The 17254-nt window shown below is 29.8% G+C and overlaps 2 protein-coding genes and 1 pseudogene across 5 annotated transcripts; all 3 read right to left on the bottom strand.

Annotated features, from left to right (window-relative positions):
* Positions 1–6193: 6193 nt before the first annotated feature.
* On the bottom strand, positions 6194–7616 carry LOC149060246 (52 kDa repressor of the inhibitor of the protein kinase-like). 3 transcript variants are annotated; one of them, XM_089220478.1, is made up of 3 exons: positions 7474–7616; positions 7019–7384; positions 6194–6537 (listed from the first exon to the last, which is right to left on the bottom strand). In XM_089220478.1, the coding sequence occupies exons 2-3, from the start codon at positions 7029–7031 to the stop codon at positions 6377–6379; spliced, it is 174 nt and encodes a 57-aa protein (XP_089076604.1). In that variant the 5' UTR covers positions 7032–7384; positions 7474–7616; the 3' UTR covers positions 6194–6376. The 3 variants fall into 3 exon arrangements, 2 of the variants coding, with proteins under 2 accessions (XP_089076604.1, XP_089076595.1); XR_016190424.1 differs by having other exon boundaries at positions 6212–6537; XM_089220469.1 differs by lacking the exon at positions 6194–6537 and having other exon boundaries at positions 6795–7384.
* A 2794-nt stretch (positions 7617–10410) lies between these two features.
* LOC149060245 (uncharacterized) lies at positions 10411–11363 on the bottom strand (annotated as a pseudogene). Its single transcript, XR_016190402.1, has 4 exons — positions 11074–11363; positions 10937–11005; positions 10672–10864; positions 10411–10605 (listed from the first exon to the last, which is right to left on the bottom strand). The product of XR_016190402.1 is annotated as an uncharacterized LOC149060245 (transcript).
* Positions 11269–14671, bottom strand: LOC149060244 (uncharacterized). Its single transcript, XM_089220441.1, has 5 exons — positions 13586–14671; positions 13416–13504; positions 13008–13093; positions 12572–12694; positions 11269–11402 (listed from the first exon to the last, which is right to left on the bottom strand). Exons 1-5 carry the CDS (start codon positions 13625–13627, stop codon positions 11365–11367), a joined length of 378 nt encoding a protein of 125 aa, XP_089076567.1. The 5' UTR covers positions 13628–14671; the 3' UTR covers positions 11269–11364.
* Positions 14672–17254: the final 2583 nt, after the last annotated feature.

Below are 17254 nucleotides of genomic sequence, written 5' to 3'. Positions count from 1 at the left end.
TATTTTTTACATTTTGATGACTTTGAGATCAACAACCCTCTTGGTTCTCATTCATCATCAATCTTAGGGGTTTATTACTGTTTTCCTTCAGCTCCTTTTTATTTACGTTCTAACTTACAAAATATTTTTATAGCTGCACTCTTTAATACAAAAGATGTTAAAGCTGTTGGAAATGATAAAACATTTTTAAAATTAATTGAACGACTTAATGATTTAGAAAGCAATGGCTTTCAATTAAAATTGCCAGGAAGAAATGAAAAAATATATTTTTCATTAGGATTAATTGTGGGGGACAATTTGGGTGTTAATAGTGTATTGGGTTTCTCCAGATCGTTTTCTGCTACTTTCTTTTGTCGATTTTGTCATTCTAATAAAAATAATACAAATATTCTTGCTACTGAAGTTGTTGACTCTTTACGTAATAAGCGAAATTATGAAGAAGATGTCATAAAAAATGATTACAAGCAAACAGGTGTTAATGAAAATTCTGTATTTAATTTGGTTAATTCATTTTATGTTGTTCAAAATTTTTCAGTAGATTTAATGCATGATATATTTGAAGGCGTTTGTGTTTATGATATGTGCCATATTATTTTAAATTTAATAAAATCAGGTTACTTTGATTTAGAAACATTAAATAACCGTAAACAACATTTTCAGTATGGGGAAAGTGAAATAGGTAATATATCTCCACCTTTAAAAATACTAAATACAAATAATATGCATATCAAAATGTCAGCTAGGGAAATGCAAACATTTGTACACTTTTTCCCATTACTAGTTGGTGATTTAGTCCCTGAGAACGATCAAACTTGGAAGTTTTTAATAAATTTAATACAAATTATAGATTTACTGTTATTATCTACATTTGACATTCAAGTTTTATTTAAACTACAAAAGTGTATAGAGTATCATAATTTAAAATATGTAGAACTATTTAATGATAATCTAAAACCAAAACACCACTTTCTTACTCATTACTGTAGCATAATCAAAAAGTCTGGTCCGTTAAAATTTATTTGGTCCTACAATTTTGAATCCAAACATAAACAATTAAAGTCTTACACTAAAAATACAAATTCACGGATAAATGTACCAATTTCACTAGGCATAAAATTTTCTATACATTTTTCTGAATTTCTTCTTAATTTTAATATTAATAATTTCACCAATTATAAACTAATAGATGGATCTCCCATTATCACTTATGAACATTTTAATCAAATAAATGTATTATGTCTTAGTGAATACAAGCATTTGTTACAAAATGCATTATGTAACATAATTTATGTTTCAATAAAATTATGTATTTTAATACCAAGTATTCTTACAATAATGTTCTTATAACATATGAAGGTGAATTAACTGTATATTTGTTAAAAAAAATGATATGCTTAGATGAAAACACAGTTTTTATATTTTGTCAAAAAATAGATATTATTTATTATGTGAATCATTTGACTTCTTACAAAATAAACAAAATAATTAAAAATGAATATGAATTAAAAAACATAAATGATTTTAGAGGACCTCCTATGCATTTATATAATATTCCAAATAATTCAGATGCTTATTTCATCAGATTAAAACATTTTTAAAAGTGTTTAAATCCTAATAAACATTATACTTAATCTAGTAAATATTATATAGTGTATTTTATTAATATATTTTGTTAATTTTGTCAATAGCCAATGATTTTTATAATGTAAATTGTGTATGTTATTATTTAAAAACCAATTGACAATTTTTTTATTGCTAACTATAATTAAACATTGTAAAGCTATACTTGTATTCACTAAATTTACTAATTATAAATTGTAAATTGTAATGACATTTTGTAATATACTACGCATTATATTAATATTATTTGATTTTGTATTCCTTTATTTCTTTGATTTAAAATAATAATTCCTTTATATTTATTGCATATATATTAATGCAATAGTTATTCATTCAATACCATTTATTGACTTGATTTGACAAAAAATGTCATTCATTCAACACCAGAGTTTTTAATTTAAATAAAGGGTAATGTTGATTTAACTAGAACAGTATACTATAATTAATAAAAGGTGTCTTTAAATCAATACTTTCTTCCATTAAATGTACAGCATTGTTGTCATATATTATTGGAAATTAAGTTTTTGATTTAAGACATTATGGATTTGAAAAGATTATTAATTTTTCTTATTTTGAATATTCTACATTATCATTTTAAGTAAGATTATCTTTAAATGTAATACATTTTTACTGATTTTGATGAAAATAAATAACAATAATTTAATGGAAAAATGTTCTTCAAATGTATTACATAACTTCATAGGCTCGAAATCATACCAGTCCCTAAAATATCCAAATTTTCGTACTACACACATAGACACATAGTCCCAAATCAGTCAAATCTAAATTATACATTATACCTATCAATTAATGATAATATGTATTTACAATAAATAATTTTATTTAAATAAAGTAGTACCTCAAAATTCAAATAAACAAATTTAAAGGTTCTTTAAAAAAAATATTTGTGAAATAGAATTTTTGTTGAAAAAAAATTTTTTTTGTGTATACCTAAACCATTTTAAGTGTACAAAATGCATGAAAATACATAATATCAGTAAATAAATAAAAATAAATTTAAATTACCTATATTAAGTATATAAATTATAGTTTTTTTTTTTTTATTCTTTGTGGCCGAAGAACTTTTTGATATCCTGAATTAATAGGTATTGTTGTATCAAAATTTTATAGAACATTATTATAAAGGTTATTATTATAACACACTTTTAAATTTTGTACTACACACTGCATTTTTTGTACTACACAAAGTGTGTCGTACTACACACAATTTTAGGGACTGAATCATACCCGTTTTTCTTTAATTGAATAGGTGTTTTTCATTGAAAGTAGTATATTTTTTTCTGAGTGTAGCATTCAAAGTTTAAATTTTTAGAACATACGTAAAAATCATGAAAATTCGTAAATTATTTTAAGCTAGAAATGCATAAAAAATTTATTTTTAAATCCAAGATTTGAAAATTTTTAATAATTTGTAATATATCCTAGACAGATAAACCGTCTCCGCTCAGAATCGTTTTTCGTATACATTGATGATATAATATCATTGGATTCAAATTTAATTTCATCCATTAGAGTAGGTAACCCACTTGTAACTAGTTGTAACCTAATGCACAGCAGAGCGACATCCACGACTTACCCGCTTTTTTTATATTTATTTTAAGTTCAAATTTGGACGAAATTACATATTAACAAAGAACCAAGAATAACGATTTTAGTCATATTTTTGTACCTAGTTTACAAATATTATTCGTAGGTACTTGAAACTTTCAAATTATGCTACTATATATACAAATAATATGAATTCAACCTATCGGCTACAGATGTTATTATAATAACACCATAAATATAATATAAAATAAAATATTATTGGTCGACAAAATTTAATCGTCTCGACTGGGTATCGTTTTTCGTATACAATGATATATCATTGAATTTAAATTTAACACTTCCATTTCGGCGACCCACCATTCAATACCATATAACCTAACTCACTTGTTCATTTTTTAATTTCAGAACCTCGGGTAATATGTCACTTTTTTCTCTAGAAAATGCTATGGGAGATGACGACGCAGTAGAAGTATCACTAGACACCGGGGTTGCAGCTGCAAACGCTGACCCTTCGAATTTGACTGCAAATATTGATGCATCAATGAACGAACTATCACCAACATCAATGCCGGGGAAAAAAAAAATTACAAACAGAAAAAATACCGATTCACCTTCTGACTTTCAACAGCGACTTTTAAAAGTTTTGGATAAATCCCAGAATCAAAATGATGACCATGATGATGACAAACATTTTCTTCTGTCATTATTACCGGAGATGAAGGCAATTGATAACGCCAGTAAAATGGATGCCAGGATTGAACTGATGCAAGTCGTACAAAAATATTCAAGAAAACGTCCTGCCGAAACAGTTTCACCATATTGTCTGCCCCTTCAACCAATTCAGTATTCGTCATCTATTTCAGCATTGAATACAACAAACGACTATACCTTGCAAGTTCCCGATAATGTAATTCCCAGCTCAAGTAACAACTGGCAACCTCACTATTAGGTCAATAATTATTTTCATTTTATTTTTTATTATTATTAAAAGCATAGATGTTAATATTATTTTGTTTAAATATAATGCTTGGTGTTTACCATTTTTTTTAATTTGCATACAAGTATATAAAGTATTTAATTTTGATTTTATTGGAAAAGCCATAACAAGAAAATAATAAACCTATTTATTCAAATAAAAAAATTAGCACTTACTTTATTGTAATCGATAACCTTTCCACTGCCGGTATTGTATCACCTTTGATATTTTGCTCTTTTCCAAGCCACTTTTTACAATATTTAAAAGCTCATCAAATGTTTTTACAGACATTTTGTAATAACTAAAAAATTTTTCTGGAAATCGTCGTAAGTCTTCGTATATGATATTAAATTGGCCCTTTTCTGCCCTTTTTTTCCCATAGGGATGTACCGAAAACCTCCTGTTTTAAGATGTCTCTCCTTCTTCTTCCAATGCCTCATTTATGGCAATTATTAGCGGTGGTGTAATTTTCGGCATAATTACTAAACAGTAAACCTTGTCCTACGAACTGACTACTGCGAATGGTAGATCGATGAGTGTCTAATACTCTAATGTCTATTATTAATTTGTGCTATTCAAATGCGATACTGCTATATTTATACAATTGATACAATAATTATCGGGTTTACCATTTTTTTTAGATATTGTACAGATATACGCGGCGGAATACGCCTTGTATAGCTAGTCCGTCGGAAAACTCTATAATCTATGGTCTGTACAGTGGGTGCAGGGATGGCCGTATATACATAACGTTTTATGTTGCGGGCCGCGGGGTTGACAGTCGGTGATCGCTGTCTGCGACGGCGGTGCGTCGTCGGCTTATCTTGGGTAATTCCGAATTTCGAACATTTTTAGTGTAATAATAATAATAATTGAATGATATCACGGCTGTGTGTAGTGTGTACACCTACTTCGCTCTCTTGTCCGATATCCCATCTAGTAATCGCCACCGCCAGTCCGGTACTCGGAAGACGACAGACACAATATTATACGTTGTCAAATTACGTATATTATAATAAATCATAATAATAATAAATATTATATTGTATCAATAATATATCGGAGGTAGCGATCGCCGATTGGGGAGTCTCCGTTAGTCCGTTTAGAAATGTTAAATTCCAAATTATGGTTAAAATAATAATTATACTACATACAAGATTTTCAAGAAGACCATATCGTTACGTACCTATCGGTTTTTCGTAGCGATACGTATCAAAATAAAACCGGTACACATCGAAACGTAAACAAATTTGGATGTTCAAAGAGAACACTCCGGGCACAGATTAAATGAATTAAATTAAATTAAATTAATTAAATTAAATTAATCTGTGCTCCGGGTTTCAAACGTTCCGATTATAGTCATATCACAGATTATATGAAAACAGATAGTGCACTTCCTATAACGCAATGCAAAAAATGAATACGGTGTTCTAATTGGTTTCCGCCCAAATCAGTGTTACCGCAAATGCCAATGCTAATTTATTTGATATACATTCATACAATATTTTTGAAATTTGGATAACTTACTCACGTTTTATACGTAGGTATTTCATTTTTTGTCATAAGTTCTTCCAAACCAAAAGATATGTTATTCCTGATTTCACCAAAATCTTTTTGTTTGTTGTGTAATCTTTTTGCGTTATTACACACCGAATGAACAAAAAATGTATTCAAAAAATCAATTTTGAGTCATTTCGATACACTAATGTTTGAAATTACTTTATTATTAGGTTTTACGTGGTTTATAAACAATAACATTAAAAGTAAATACGATAGGTAAATTCTGATTCCACCAAAATGTTGAGTAAACATTTCCATAAAATTTCTTTGGAAAAAACACCAAATTAAGCATGTAAAAACATATATTTTTTTATAAAAGATTACAATAATATAAAAAATACACAGTTAATTAAAATATAATACATAATAATAATAGACATAAATCTTAAAAATTAATGCTTCATAATTTATAAAACAATATCAAGTTTTTAAACAACATAAGAAAAGTGAAAATTAATAAAAAAATTAAAATTATTTAAATCTTAATTGTACAAGTAATTAATTAATGTCATTTTGTTTGTCATATTACATAAATCAAATCCTACATAAAGAGTATTAAAATTTACAAAAATGTTTTTTTAATTAAATACAATTTAAATTACTTAATATTATTAATCTTGTATGGTAAGTACTTATTTATCTATAGATGATTTAATATAGATAATTCGTATAATCGTTGTAAGATAATGAATGTGATGATTCTGCACTAAAAGGACTGGAACATGATGCTCTTGCTGCCTGAACCTCAAATTCTAACCTTTCCTTTTCTTCCTCCAATTTCTTTTCTTTTTCTCTCTCCAATAATATTTCAGCTATAAATTTCAGTTTTTTGTTTATAATAAAGTAGTTTATTTATTTGCAAAGCATTGGCAAACGCATTGAAAAAAATCATATAATTTGATAATACATTTTAGACTTAACAAATTAGAAATTTTACAGTTTAACTTATTTTACAAAGAAAGAAAAAATGGGGTGCAACAAAAGATCATTTCCTGAGAAGAATTATAGTAGTGTTGCATCCCGACTAGGTCGATTCATACATCAACATATGAAAATGAATAAGTCGTGGTTGTTCAAGTGTAATTTAACGTTTATTAAAATAGAACTTGCATGAATACAGAATATATAAGCTTAAAATATAACCTTACAAAAAAAGATGTTGAGTGGTGTTACGACCTGCCTCTGAATGTCGTGGATATCCCTAACCGTCTGGCGACTCCGTCATACGAGGGGTCCCAGAAAGACTGAGTATTCCAATACATGATTCTTATGCAGTATTAATTTAAAACTTACGAAAATGTGTCATTGCACAACCTTATGTATAGGTAATTTTTAGTACGGACAGTATGGGTCCGTAACAGTAGCTGAACAATCCATATGCATCTCTCAGCCGTGTAGCAGCAGCATAAAAGCATAAGCAAAAGCAAAACCAAATTAGAAGTTTCCATTTAGTATAAAATATATTAATTTAAATAACAAAAAGTCTTACCACTAAATATTGTTGGTACAGCATTCATTGTAAGACGGTTCTTATTCCTGGGATTTAAAAACATATGGTCTTCAAAATGAACACCACATACTCTATAACTCTTTTGTAAAGAAGCAGGATCTTTTCCTAACAAATGTAATGTTTGACATTTTTCCATCCATTGTTTACACCTATAATAGAATATAATAAAATAGTAACAACAAATCATAAGATATACAGATTAAAATTATATAATAAATTAATAAACCTAAATACTCACCTCGATAAGTCACTTGGGAATCTAAAATAGCTAATGTCTGTGGTTTTTGACATTTTATTATTGCAAAATTTAACTGCACAAGAACTAAGAAGTCATTTTGAAAAAACTGAGATTTTTAAAACACGAGTGTTCAATGAAAAATTAAAAAATTTGTTTGAGGTTTTGTATGTTTTGATTTTATGGATATCACTATATCAGTATATCACCATCAAGTGTGCCACCAGTATACGGTATAATTCAAATATTTTAAGTCCGCTAAAATAGTCACATTGATTTCGGCGGAGACCTTGGCGGTGATCTTATCAACCATTTTTTGTTTACATCGAAGTGCACTATCTGTTTTCATATAATCTGTGGTCATATCTCTTCTGGTTTTTATCAATAATTCAACTGATAACATAATTTTAAATTTTTGAAATTAATTTAATTACTTTAGTTCATGACAAAGTAGATCTACTTTGTCATGCTTAAAGTTCTGAATTTCTGATTTGCTTGTTTTTTGAAATTGAAAGTTCATAATGGAATTGATTACTTTTGAATTGCTGCTTAATAAAAAACAATTTAACCTTATTTATGACAGCAATAAAAGGAAAAAAAAATGGTTAGTACTCAACATTTAAACTTAGTGAGTGCCCATACTTTGTGTGTGGTCCTAATAATATTAGGCTAATATGTATGTATTATAATACCTACTATTAATCTACGCAGCGATGGTCAGTCTATTAAGTCTAACTAACGAGTCACCTCTCTGCGTTGGATCAACTATGAATCACCATTGTTGTATTTCAAAAACCATTTTGCTGGGTAGTATTATTCCAGTAATAGCTATTTTGACACAGTGGCGAACACTGAGTTCATGTATAATGGATCGCCAATTGGTAGTTTAGTACCCCAAACGGTTAATATAAATAAATTTTATAAAATATAAACATAAAAAATATATGAACTGTATTGTACATTGTAGAACAAAATAATCACATTTTATATAAGCTCTATAAATATTTAGGTAGCCTTGTGTACAATTTTTAAGCTTATGAAGTTTTGTATAATTATGTCTTAACAAGGGCCATACAATTTATTGAATTAACATATTATAATGCGTATGATGATATTAGATGGATCTAAACAACTTCTTGTGTCTAATTATTTTGTATTATATTATTATCTGTTAAATATTATGCATGTAATAGTGTATTATTATATTATTAAATATTAATGTTATATAAATATCAAGGGCCTGTCCCGTTTACCATTATAATAAATAAATAAATAAATATTGGATGAATGGCTCCCTACATTAGGTTACAGATCATTTACAATGTACCATAACTTAAGATTATGAATATTTATTTTGAAAATCCTCTATGTCTTATAATTAATACTTAAATGTTCATTATTTTAGGAATATTGTCTAATTTAATTGGTCAAAGATCCAAAATGACTAAACTAAGTTTCTTTACTCAAACGCAAAGCTTAGATGATGATGAAGTTCTATATACTGCTACCTCATTTACTGGAAAAGTATTAAAAAATTCATTTTATATTGAATCTGTTGTCTCCAAATTAAGAGACTGTGATTTTAAAAGCCACTTTCGACTAAGTAGGCAAACTGTTGAAGTGATTACCTATTTTATATTTTATATTTTTTATTACCTATTTTCCTGTAATTAGCATTGGTTTCTACTTTTCAAATACAAGTTTAATATAATTTGTCCCTCATTACAAATTTTAAAATATATTATAATCAAATTCAATAATAACAATTCAATTTGCTCTTTTTTTTAGTTACTATTTCAGTTATTAATTCCAAGTTATGGCATATCTTTAAGATGTGGTAGGCATGATCCTAAGAAGCAAATATTAATTGGTTTATGGTATTTTGCTAATCAAGAATCGTATAGGTTAGTAATTTTTTTCATGGTAAATAAGACTAATTGTGTAATGTAATAACAAATACAATTATTATTTAGACAAATAAGTGACCGATTTGATGTTTCTCTTGGATCAGCTATAGCAATAATCAACTGCATGGTAGACAAAATATGTAAAAATTCTGATCGTTTCATTATTTGGCCCAAAGGAAATAAACTTAATGATACTGTTGAGGGGTTTAAGTCATTAAGAACTAATGCATTTCCAAAAGTATTAGGTGCCATTGACGGAGCTCATATTAAAATACTGGCACCTTGGACAAAGATAAATAAAATGCCTCCCCTTGACCGAAATAGCTACATTAACCGCAAGCAGGTAGCAACAGTACTTTTACAAGTAAAGCTTAAAATAAATATAGTACTAAGAAATATAATTATTTATAAATCGTCATTCTAGGGCATTTGTGATTCAGAATATAAGTTTATTAATATATTTTCTGGTTGGCCAGGATCTGCACACGATGCACATGTTTTTAAAAATAGCCCAGTCGGTGAACAACTTATTACCAACTCATTAAATCTCTTTCCTAGAGATATGCACATCCTTGGTGATTGTGCATATCCTCTACTGCTTGTCTAATGACACCATATAGGGATAATGGTAATTTAACTAGAGGACAAAGGCACTTCAATTATAAATTAAGCTCTAGTCGGATAGTGATAGAACAAAGTTTTGGAAAATTATTTGGGAGATTTCGTCGACTTAGGTAATGCATTAAAATCATTCATTATTGTTACAATGCCAATGAAATATAAAATATGTTTTAGATTTCTTGATGTTTATGACAAGACTAAGTGTGCCAAATTTATTACAACATGTGTATGTCTACATAATATTTGTATGGATAGTTCAGATGATTGGAGCAATCATGAAGCTTATACATCTAATTCAATATCAAATAACCAAGACACATGTTCAGATGTTATAAATAATAAAAATGCTGGCAAAATCAAAAGAGATGCAATATGTCAATATTTTGATAACTTTATACTTTAAGTCTTTAATTATTATAAATGTGTAATTTTAAACAAGAAAAAAATAAATATTTATGTATTTGGAATTAAAACAAACCTAAATCTATTTATTTTTGCTAAGTGTTACTATATACTCCCTCATCAAATCTACTTTTTTTTCCTCAATTTCATTGCTCTTTGCATGATTTCTGCAGTCTTTTGTTCTGCTTCTTCAATTTTTTTCAATCTATAGCACAACAAATAATTTAGAATTTAAAATACCAGTAAGAACACACAACAATATTATTTTTACCTTAATTCAAGTAGTTGTTCTCGTTTTTTTTCTTGTTCTTCTTTTTCCTTGAAAAAGTCTATCATTTCTTGCCGTTGATCAATTAATGAGTTAAGTAAGCTTGATATGTTTTTATCTTGAAATTTCTTTTTACTTTTTATATTATCATCACTTTCCTGAAGTCCACAATTAGATGTACTTAATCGATCAGTATCTGTCATATTAAATCATCATTTAAAAAAATATTGAGCAAATAAAAATTATTAATAAATATTGAAATAATTACAAGACTCTTCAATTTCTTCATGGGTATCTTCAATGGTATCGTCATCAATATCTTCAAACAAATTCTTGCCTAAAATAAAATAAAATAATTAAGTTACCTAATTCAATTAACTAATAATATTTTTATATTATATATACTAGTAGATGGTTTTTCGACAAATGAGACACTCTTGCTAGAACCAGTTATAGTTGCAGTTGATTGTTGTTTCGTTGGAGTTGGCAATTTAGATCCCAGTAAACTTTTCTCTGGTGGGTTTATATACGCTTTTTTACTGAGAAAAGAGTCCATTAAATCAAAGTAGGGCCAAGTAATTTTTCCTTCACCTGATTGTAGTGCTTTTTTTTTTATTTTCTTTGTATCTAGTTTTTAATGTCCTCCATTTAGCATCACATTGTTTACCTGTTTCAATGTAATTATGAACTGCCATCTTATCTGCTAGTATACACCATATTTTGATTTTTTTTTCCTAAATTAATTAAAAACAAATTGTTGAGTAAGTACCAGAGAATAAATTGAATTCTTCAGTTTATGATAAAGATATTTACATAAATTATGAATAGTATTCTAATATTGTGTTGCTACTAATTTTTTGTTAAAAAAAGTGAGAATAGTGAGTGTAAAATGTGTCTAGTAAAAAGTGAGTGTTATTTTCATTTAGGTTAATTTTTTTAATTAAAAATGTAAAAAAATACAAATTTTTACTAATTCTTATTTACAAGTTACAAGTTATAAATAATGCTAATAAAAACAATTTTTTATAATATTTATAATAAGTTATAACAGTAGGCAGTGGCGTATATAGGGGGGTGGCCTAGTGGGCTGGAGCCCTCCCTTAAAAATCGCAAATTTCCTGTATAAACTGTTAAATATATAGTATTCTCTAGGTGCTAAATCACTTGCTATAGTTGCTATCTATTATAGCCCACCCCAAAAATGATTTCTATATAGGTACGCCACTGACAGTAGGTACCACCACCTATGGTATATTATATAATATAAATAAAATGTAACCAACAAATATAATATAAATATTAAAAAAAGGTTGGTAAGTGGGTGTCGCTATGTTGTGTAGTAGGTTACAAGTTGGTCAATGTAATGGATTGTGTTAAATTTGAATACAATGATATTATATCACTGTATAAGGAAAACAATTCTCAGTAAATCTCAGCGAAAACGGTCAGTCACCCTATGATATTAATAAATATATTTGAGGATATTATTGTGAATAAAGTAATTTATATATATTATAACCTATTTAAGTAGAACCTTGTTTTCAATTTCTAATCCTTAGCTATAAAAGTTTAATATTTTATAAATTTTTAAAATAAATACAAAATAATTATTAAATTATAAATTTGTCAAAATTCAAATTTAATAATGCTTATAAAAAAAAATAAATAGATTAAAGTAACAATTAGGTGCAGAAAAAAAACTAAAAATTATAAATAATTATAAAAACTATGAATATCTAATTTAAACACTTGCTTACATTTAAAGAGCTTAAAAATCGAAAAAAATTGTGGTATCAATAATGAAATAAGTTCATAAAAGTAAAAATAGTGATAAATAGTGTGTGCTTAGTAACCCTTTAATAAATACTTATAATTAGAAGATATGTATTTATAATAGATTTACCCTGATGCGGTTTATCAAATTGATCTTCCATATCCCTATAAAGGGAGATCAACAATTTGGTTTTGTCTTCGGTCCATTTTGTATTGGAAATTTCTAATTCCCTATTTGCTACGTTTTGTGGATCTTGAATAACATAAATAATAAAAGGTTAGGTTCATTTTTATCAAAAATTAGTTTTAAAATTTAACTGCAAAATGTAATTTAATTAGATAGAATTACAAAATTCTTGACTATTTGCTAGTATATTTATTAATCAATTTCTAAATAATAACGCCAACTGGCTTTTAAAATAAAAGTAAATGTATTTTAGTATAATACAGCTTTAAGTAACACTTTGGGACCAGCACAAAGCGAGTCTTATAAGTTATAACCTTGTTAACTTTATAGGCGTCATTTTCATTCTTATAAAAATAATGTAGCAAACAAATCAACTAACCTTCTATCTGGTTCAATAATTTTTGTTTTTTGTAAGCTGCAGTATGTGTTGTAGGTGTGCGAGTGTTAGATGTATCATTACCAACACTATAAAAGTATAAAATCAGAATCAAAATGTCTTAAAATAAATTACATGGTGAATGGTGATTCACCTAACATTTCACCCCTATTTTTCATTAAATTACTCGAGTTATAGTTTTTGAAATTTTTAAGAAAATTTGAAGAGTAAAATAAATCCATATTAATTTTAAATATGTACTTAGATTTTCTAAACTAAGTAATGAGTGTCTTGCAGACTGTGGTAGTTATGTTAATTCAAGAACCTTGGATAATAGTTTATCTATTTTTGGATCTAAATAAAATGTATTTAATTTTATGTTATTGGTAAGTTATTTTATTTTAAAACTACCTTATTTCTGGATTGGTTTTTCTTTTTGGAAGATTCTTACAAATGTGGATTTCTCCACTGAAACAAACCTCAGAGCAATCATTGTACACCTAAATAATTAACAAAAGAACATTATGTAGTACTCTATTCTATATGTCTATTACGTAATTTAATGTATGTGTTGTACTTACATAAACGTTAATTGTTTCATCCAATAGCTGTTCCATAATCATGCATTCGTTAAAAAACAAATTGCTTATTCAATAAAAACTCATTCATTATTTTTCTTGACAAATAACAAATCACTTTTATCTTAAACCTAATATTTTACAAAATAATTATACCAATGTATATTTATAATCTAAATTTAAATATGTAAAATATTAATACAATTCCCCGCCAAATTATAAATGATACGGTCGAACGGGCACACCGTAAGCCACGTACCGACATCAAAATCCGGTACGAATAGATACGTATCGCAAGTGTAACGTAGTTACGTATCGCAAACTTCTTGAACACTCGAGTCGGTTTCCGGAACGTATCGATACGTATTATTTTCTACCTTGAAATTCTTGATACTTTTAAATTATTGCCATGACGCCATCAATAAATAATTGATTGATTAAAATTACGTAGGTAGGTACATTAAAAACCGAAATGGGTACATATTCACATTGGTATAACGACAATGTAATCTGCATTTTTGTAATAATGAAGAGACTGATGGCACTGATAGGCTTTTTAAAGTTAGGCAACTTATAGATATTATTCGAATAAATTGCCTTTCAGTTCCTCAAGGAAAACAGTTTTCGATCGATGAGATGATGGTACCCTACAAAGGGAAAAAAGCAGGATCAAGAAAACAGTACATGAAAAATAAACAAAAAAAAATGGGGCTTCAAGTTATTTGTCAGAGCAGGAATGGTATATGACTTTTTAACATATTCTGGAGAAAGTACATTCCGTAACATACATTTTTCACCTTATGAAATGAGCTATTTTGGACTAGGGCCCAAAGTAGTAATTGTATTGTGCTTCTCAATTCCTGACAAACCAGTAACTGTTGTGTATTTTGATAATTTTTTTACCACACCTGAACTTATTAGCTATTTGAGATCAGAATTTGGTAGGTATTTTAAGTCTCGGAACTTTGAGGAAACAGCATCTGCGTGGTTGCCCCATTACTGATGACAAAACAATGATACAAATGTCAAGAGGTTCATTTACTTCTTTATGTGATAAATCAAAAAAAGTTTCCATAGTAAAATGGTTAGATAATAAAATTGTTTGCTTAGCCAGTTCATATACTTCTGAGAGCACGCAAAATACTAGTTGTATTCAAAGATACTCGAAAGAAAAGAAAAAAAGGATCCCTGTGCCATACCCAAATATTGTAAAAGAATATAATTCCCATATGGGTGGAGTGGATTTAGCTGATATGTTTGTGGCTCTTTATCGAACTGGACTAAAATCACACAAATGGTACATGTCATTATTTTCACAAATGTTAGACATATGTGTTAATAATGCATGGATACTGTATCGTAGAGACTGTAAGGCACTAGGGGAAAAAAACAAAAAAGACTGAAAGAGTTTAGACATGAGATAGGCATTGCGTTGACAAGAAAAGACAAGCCTAGACTTGGACGTAGACCATTAGAAAAACCTTATGATTTTCCTGCCAAAAAAATTAAAAATTAAATTGCTCCAAGACCATATGATGAAATTCGATATGATAAAGTAGATCATTGTCCTGATTTTACACGGGGTCGACGAGAGCCCACCTTGTCGTGGTGACCCCGCCCGGCTGGACTTTTCCAGTCGCTAAGAGGCTCTCACATTAACCCTCGTCCGGGGCAGGCCGACCCCGGACCGTACTAATCCCAAGGCAGGTCGATGCAACCGCCGAACTAGCCCGACGGCGGCCAGAGGGTGTAGGGCTACCAGGGGCAGCCCCCCTATAACAACACTAATATGGACATACAAACAAAACAAAAAAACGTTACAGGTACAGAGGCCTCGGAAACCTCAGACCCGGCAGGTGTGGGTGAGCTCGCCACACAGGTCGTCATCAGTAGCTCGGATAATGTAAGCTGGAAACATGAAACTGGAAACAAAGGATTTAAAATTACGGATGCAGGAATAAAGGATATTCAAATACGAGTCGCTTGGATAAAAAGCTTCTTTGAAGACGACTTATATTGGCCAAAACCCAATACTACTGCCTCAGATGAAAATCGAGGCAAGATGATTGAAGCATTAGACACAATTGACTACAAATTATCCAACCTTGACTCGAGTAAGGACGAGCAATGGAATGACTATGAAATAGTCAAGAGCTTAGTCAGCAAAGCGATAAAAGACCTCGAACTATTAGCGGTCAAAGGGCTGAATACAAGGGAAAAAGCAGTTTATGAACGATCCCAAGAAATTAAGGGTTTGCTAGAGGATGCTATGTCTAAGCTGAATAAAAACACGGACAATCAATTATCTGAAGACGAACAGATGAGGATATTACGAAGTCCGACAAAAAGTCCGAAACTAACTTATACTAGATTAGATAGTCAAAGCTCGGTAGTCTCGGTGACTTCGATCACCAATATGGATACCGGAAATGACCAAGATAATGTAGAAAGTCCTGGCAATCTAGTTTGTCCTGTGTACGATCTAGACAGCGACGAAGGTACTTCTACCTCAACGAAAAGACACAAACCTGAGTCAGAAATCACTTTAGTTGACAACACTCAGAAAAAGACAAAAACACAGGAGGAGCCCGAAGATCATGTGGGTGACCTCAGCCACTTAGTCCACTCGGAACTTGATTTCCTCAGAACACTGATCGATAACGATAGTCTATCTAAACGCATTACGATCTCCATGCGTAAGGAGCTTACTGGATCTTACAACCGCATCTGCTCGGTGGTAAGAGACATTACATACCGACATGCGAAGTTGGAAGGTGCATACGAAGAAATGGTAAAAAAGAATAAAGAACATTTACCCATGTCACAAAGGCCGCAAGAAAGTACATCTAAAAAGGAAAAGATCTCTTATGCAGAAATTCTCCAGCCATCCGCATCGAAGAACGATGAACCAGTAAGGGTCAGCGTTCATGATGGCAGGATTGGCAACAAGCCTTCTAAGAATCAAAAATCGGCAGGTTCTTCAGGTCCAAAGCCAAACACTTTTACACCGGCACCAGTATCGGTACCAAAGACAACCACAAGAGGCTCCTTCCAAGAAGTTGGAAAGAAAAATAAGCCCAAGGCAAAAATTAAGGCAACCATCGACCTTACAAAGGCAAGGAAAACTCAGGCACTGCCGAAGTTCACCCTAAAAGACTCTGCTACTACAGTAGAGTATCCAAAACTATGGAAAAGTTTTTGGATCAACCTTAGGGGAAAGGTAAAGAATCCGCGACTGGCTGTACATAAAAGCCGAATTAAAGGCCCGACGATACTAACCCCAGACAATAAGGAGACGACAAATGCTCTAAGGGACATGGAGATGGTCTCCGAAATTATCCCTAAGAGGCCACGCATTATACTGAAAGGCTTGGACAGCAGCCTCACAAATATAGAAATTATTAAAGAACTCATAGAATGCAATCCAGAACTTGGTTTATCAGATACTGATTCACAGGACATTAGAGTAGCCTACCACTCTGGGCCAAAGTCAGAGATTATGTCTGATCTTGTCCTCGAAGTAAGTCCCGAGATTCTCCGACGAATTGAAGGCAAAAAGACTTACATCGGTGGTATACGAAGCACTCTGAGTCTGAACCACTCGGTCTCACAGTGCTTCAAGTGCCAAAAATACGGTCACACCGCCAAGAACTGTCGCGAAGAACAGTCGAC

This window comes from Diuraphis noxia, unplaced genomic scaffold (assembly GCF_037042655.1).
Source record: "Diuraphis noxia isolate RWA-SAM2 unplaced genomic scaffold, SU_Dnox_SAM2 contig0001, whole genome shotgun sequence".
Taxonomy (NCBI): domain Eukaryota; kingdom Metazoa; phylum Arthropoda; class Insecta; order Hemiptera; family Aphididae; genus Diuraphis; species Diuraphis noxia.
This window is presented reverse-complemented; position numbering and strand designations above follow the sequence as displayed.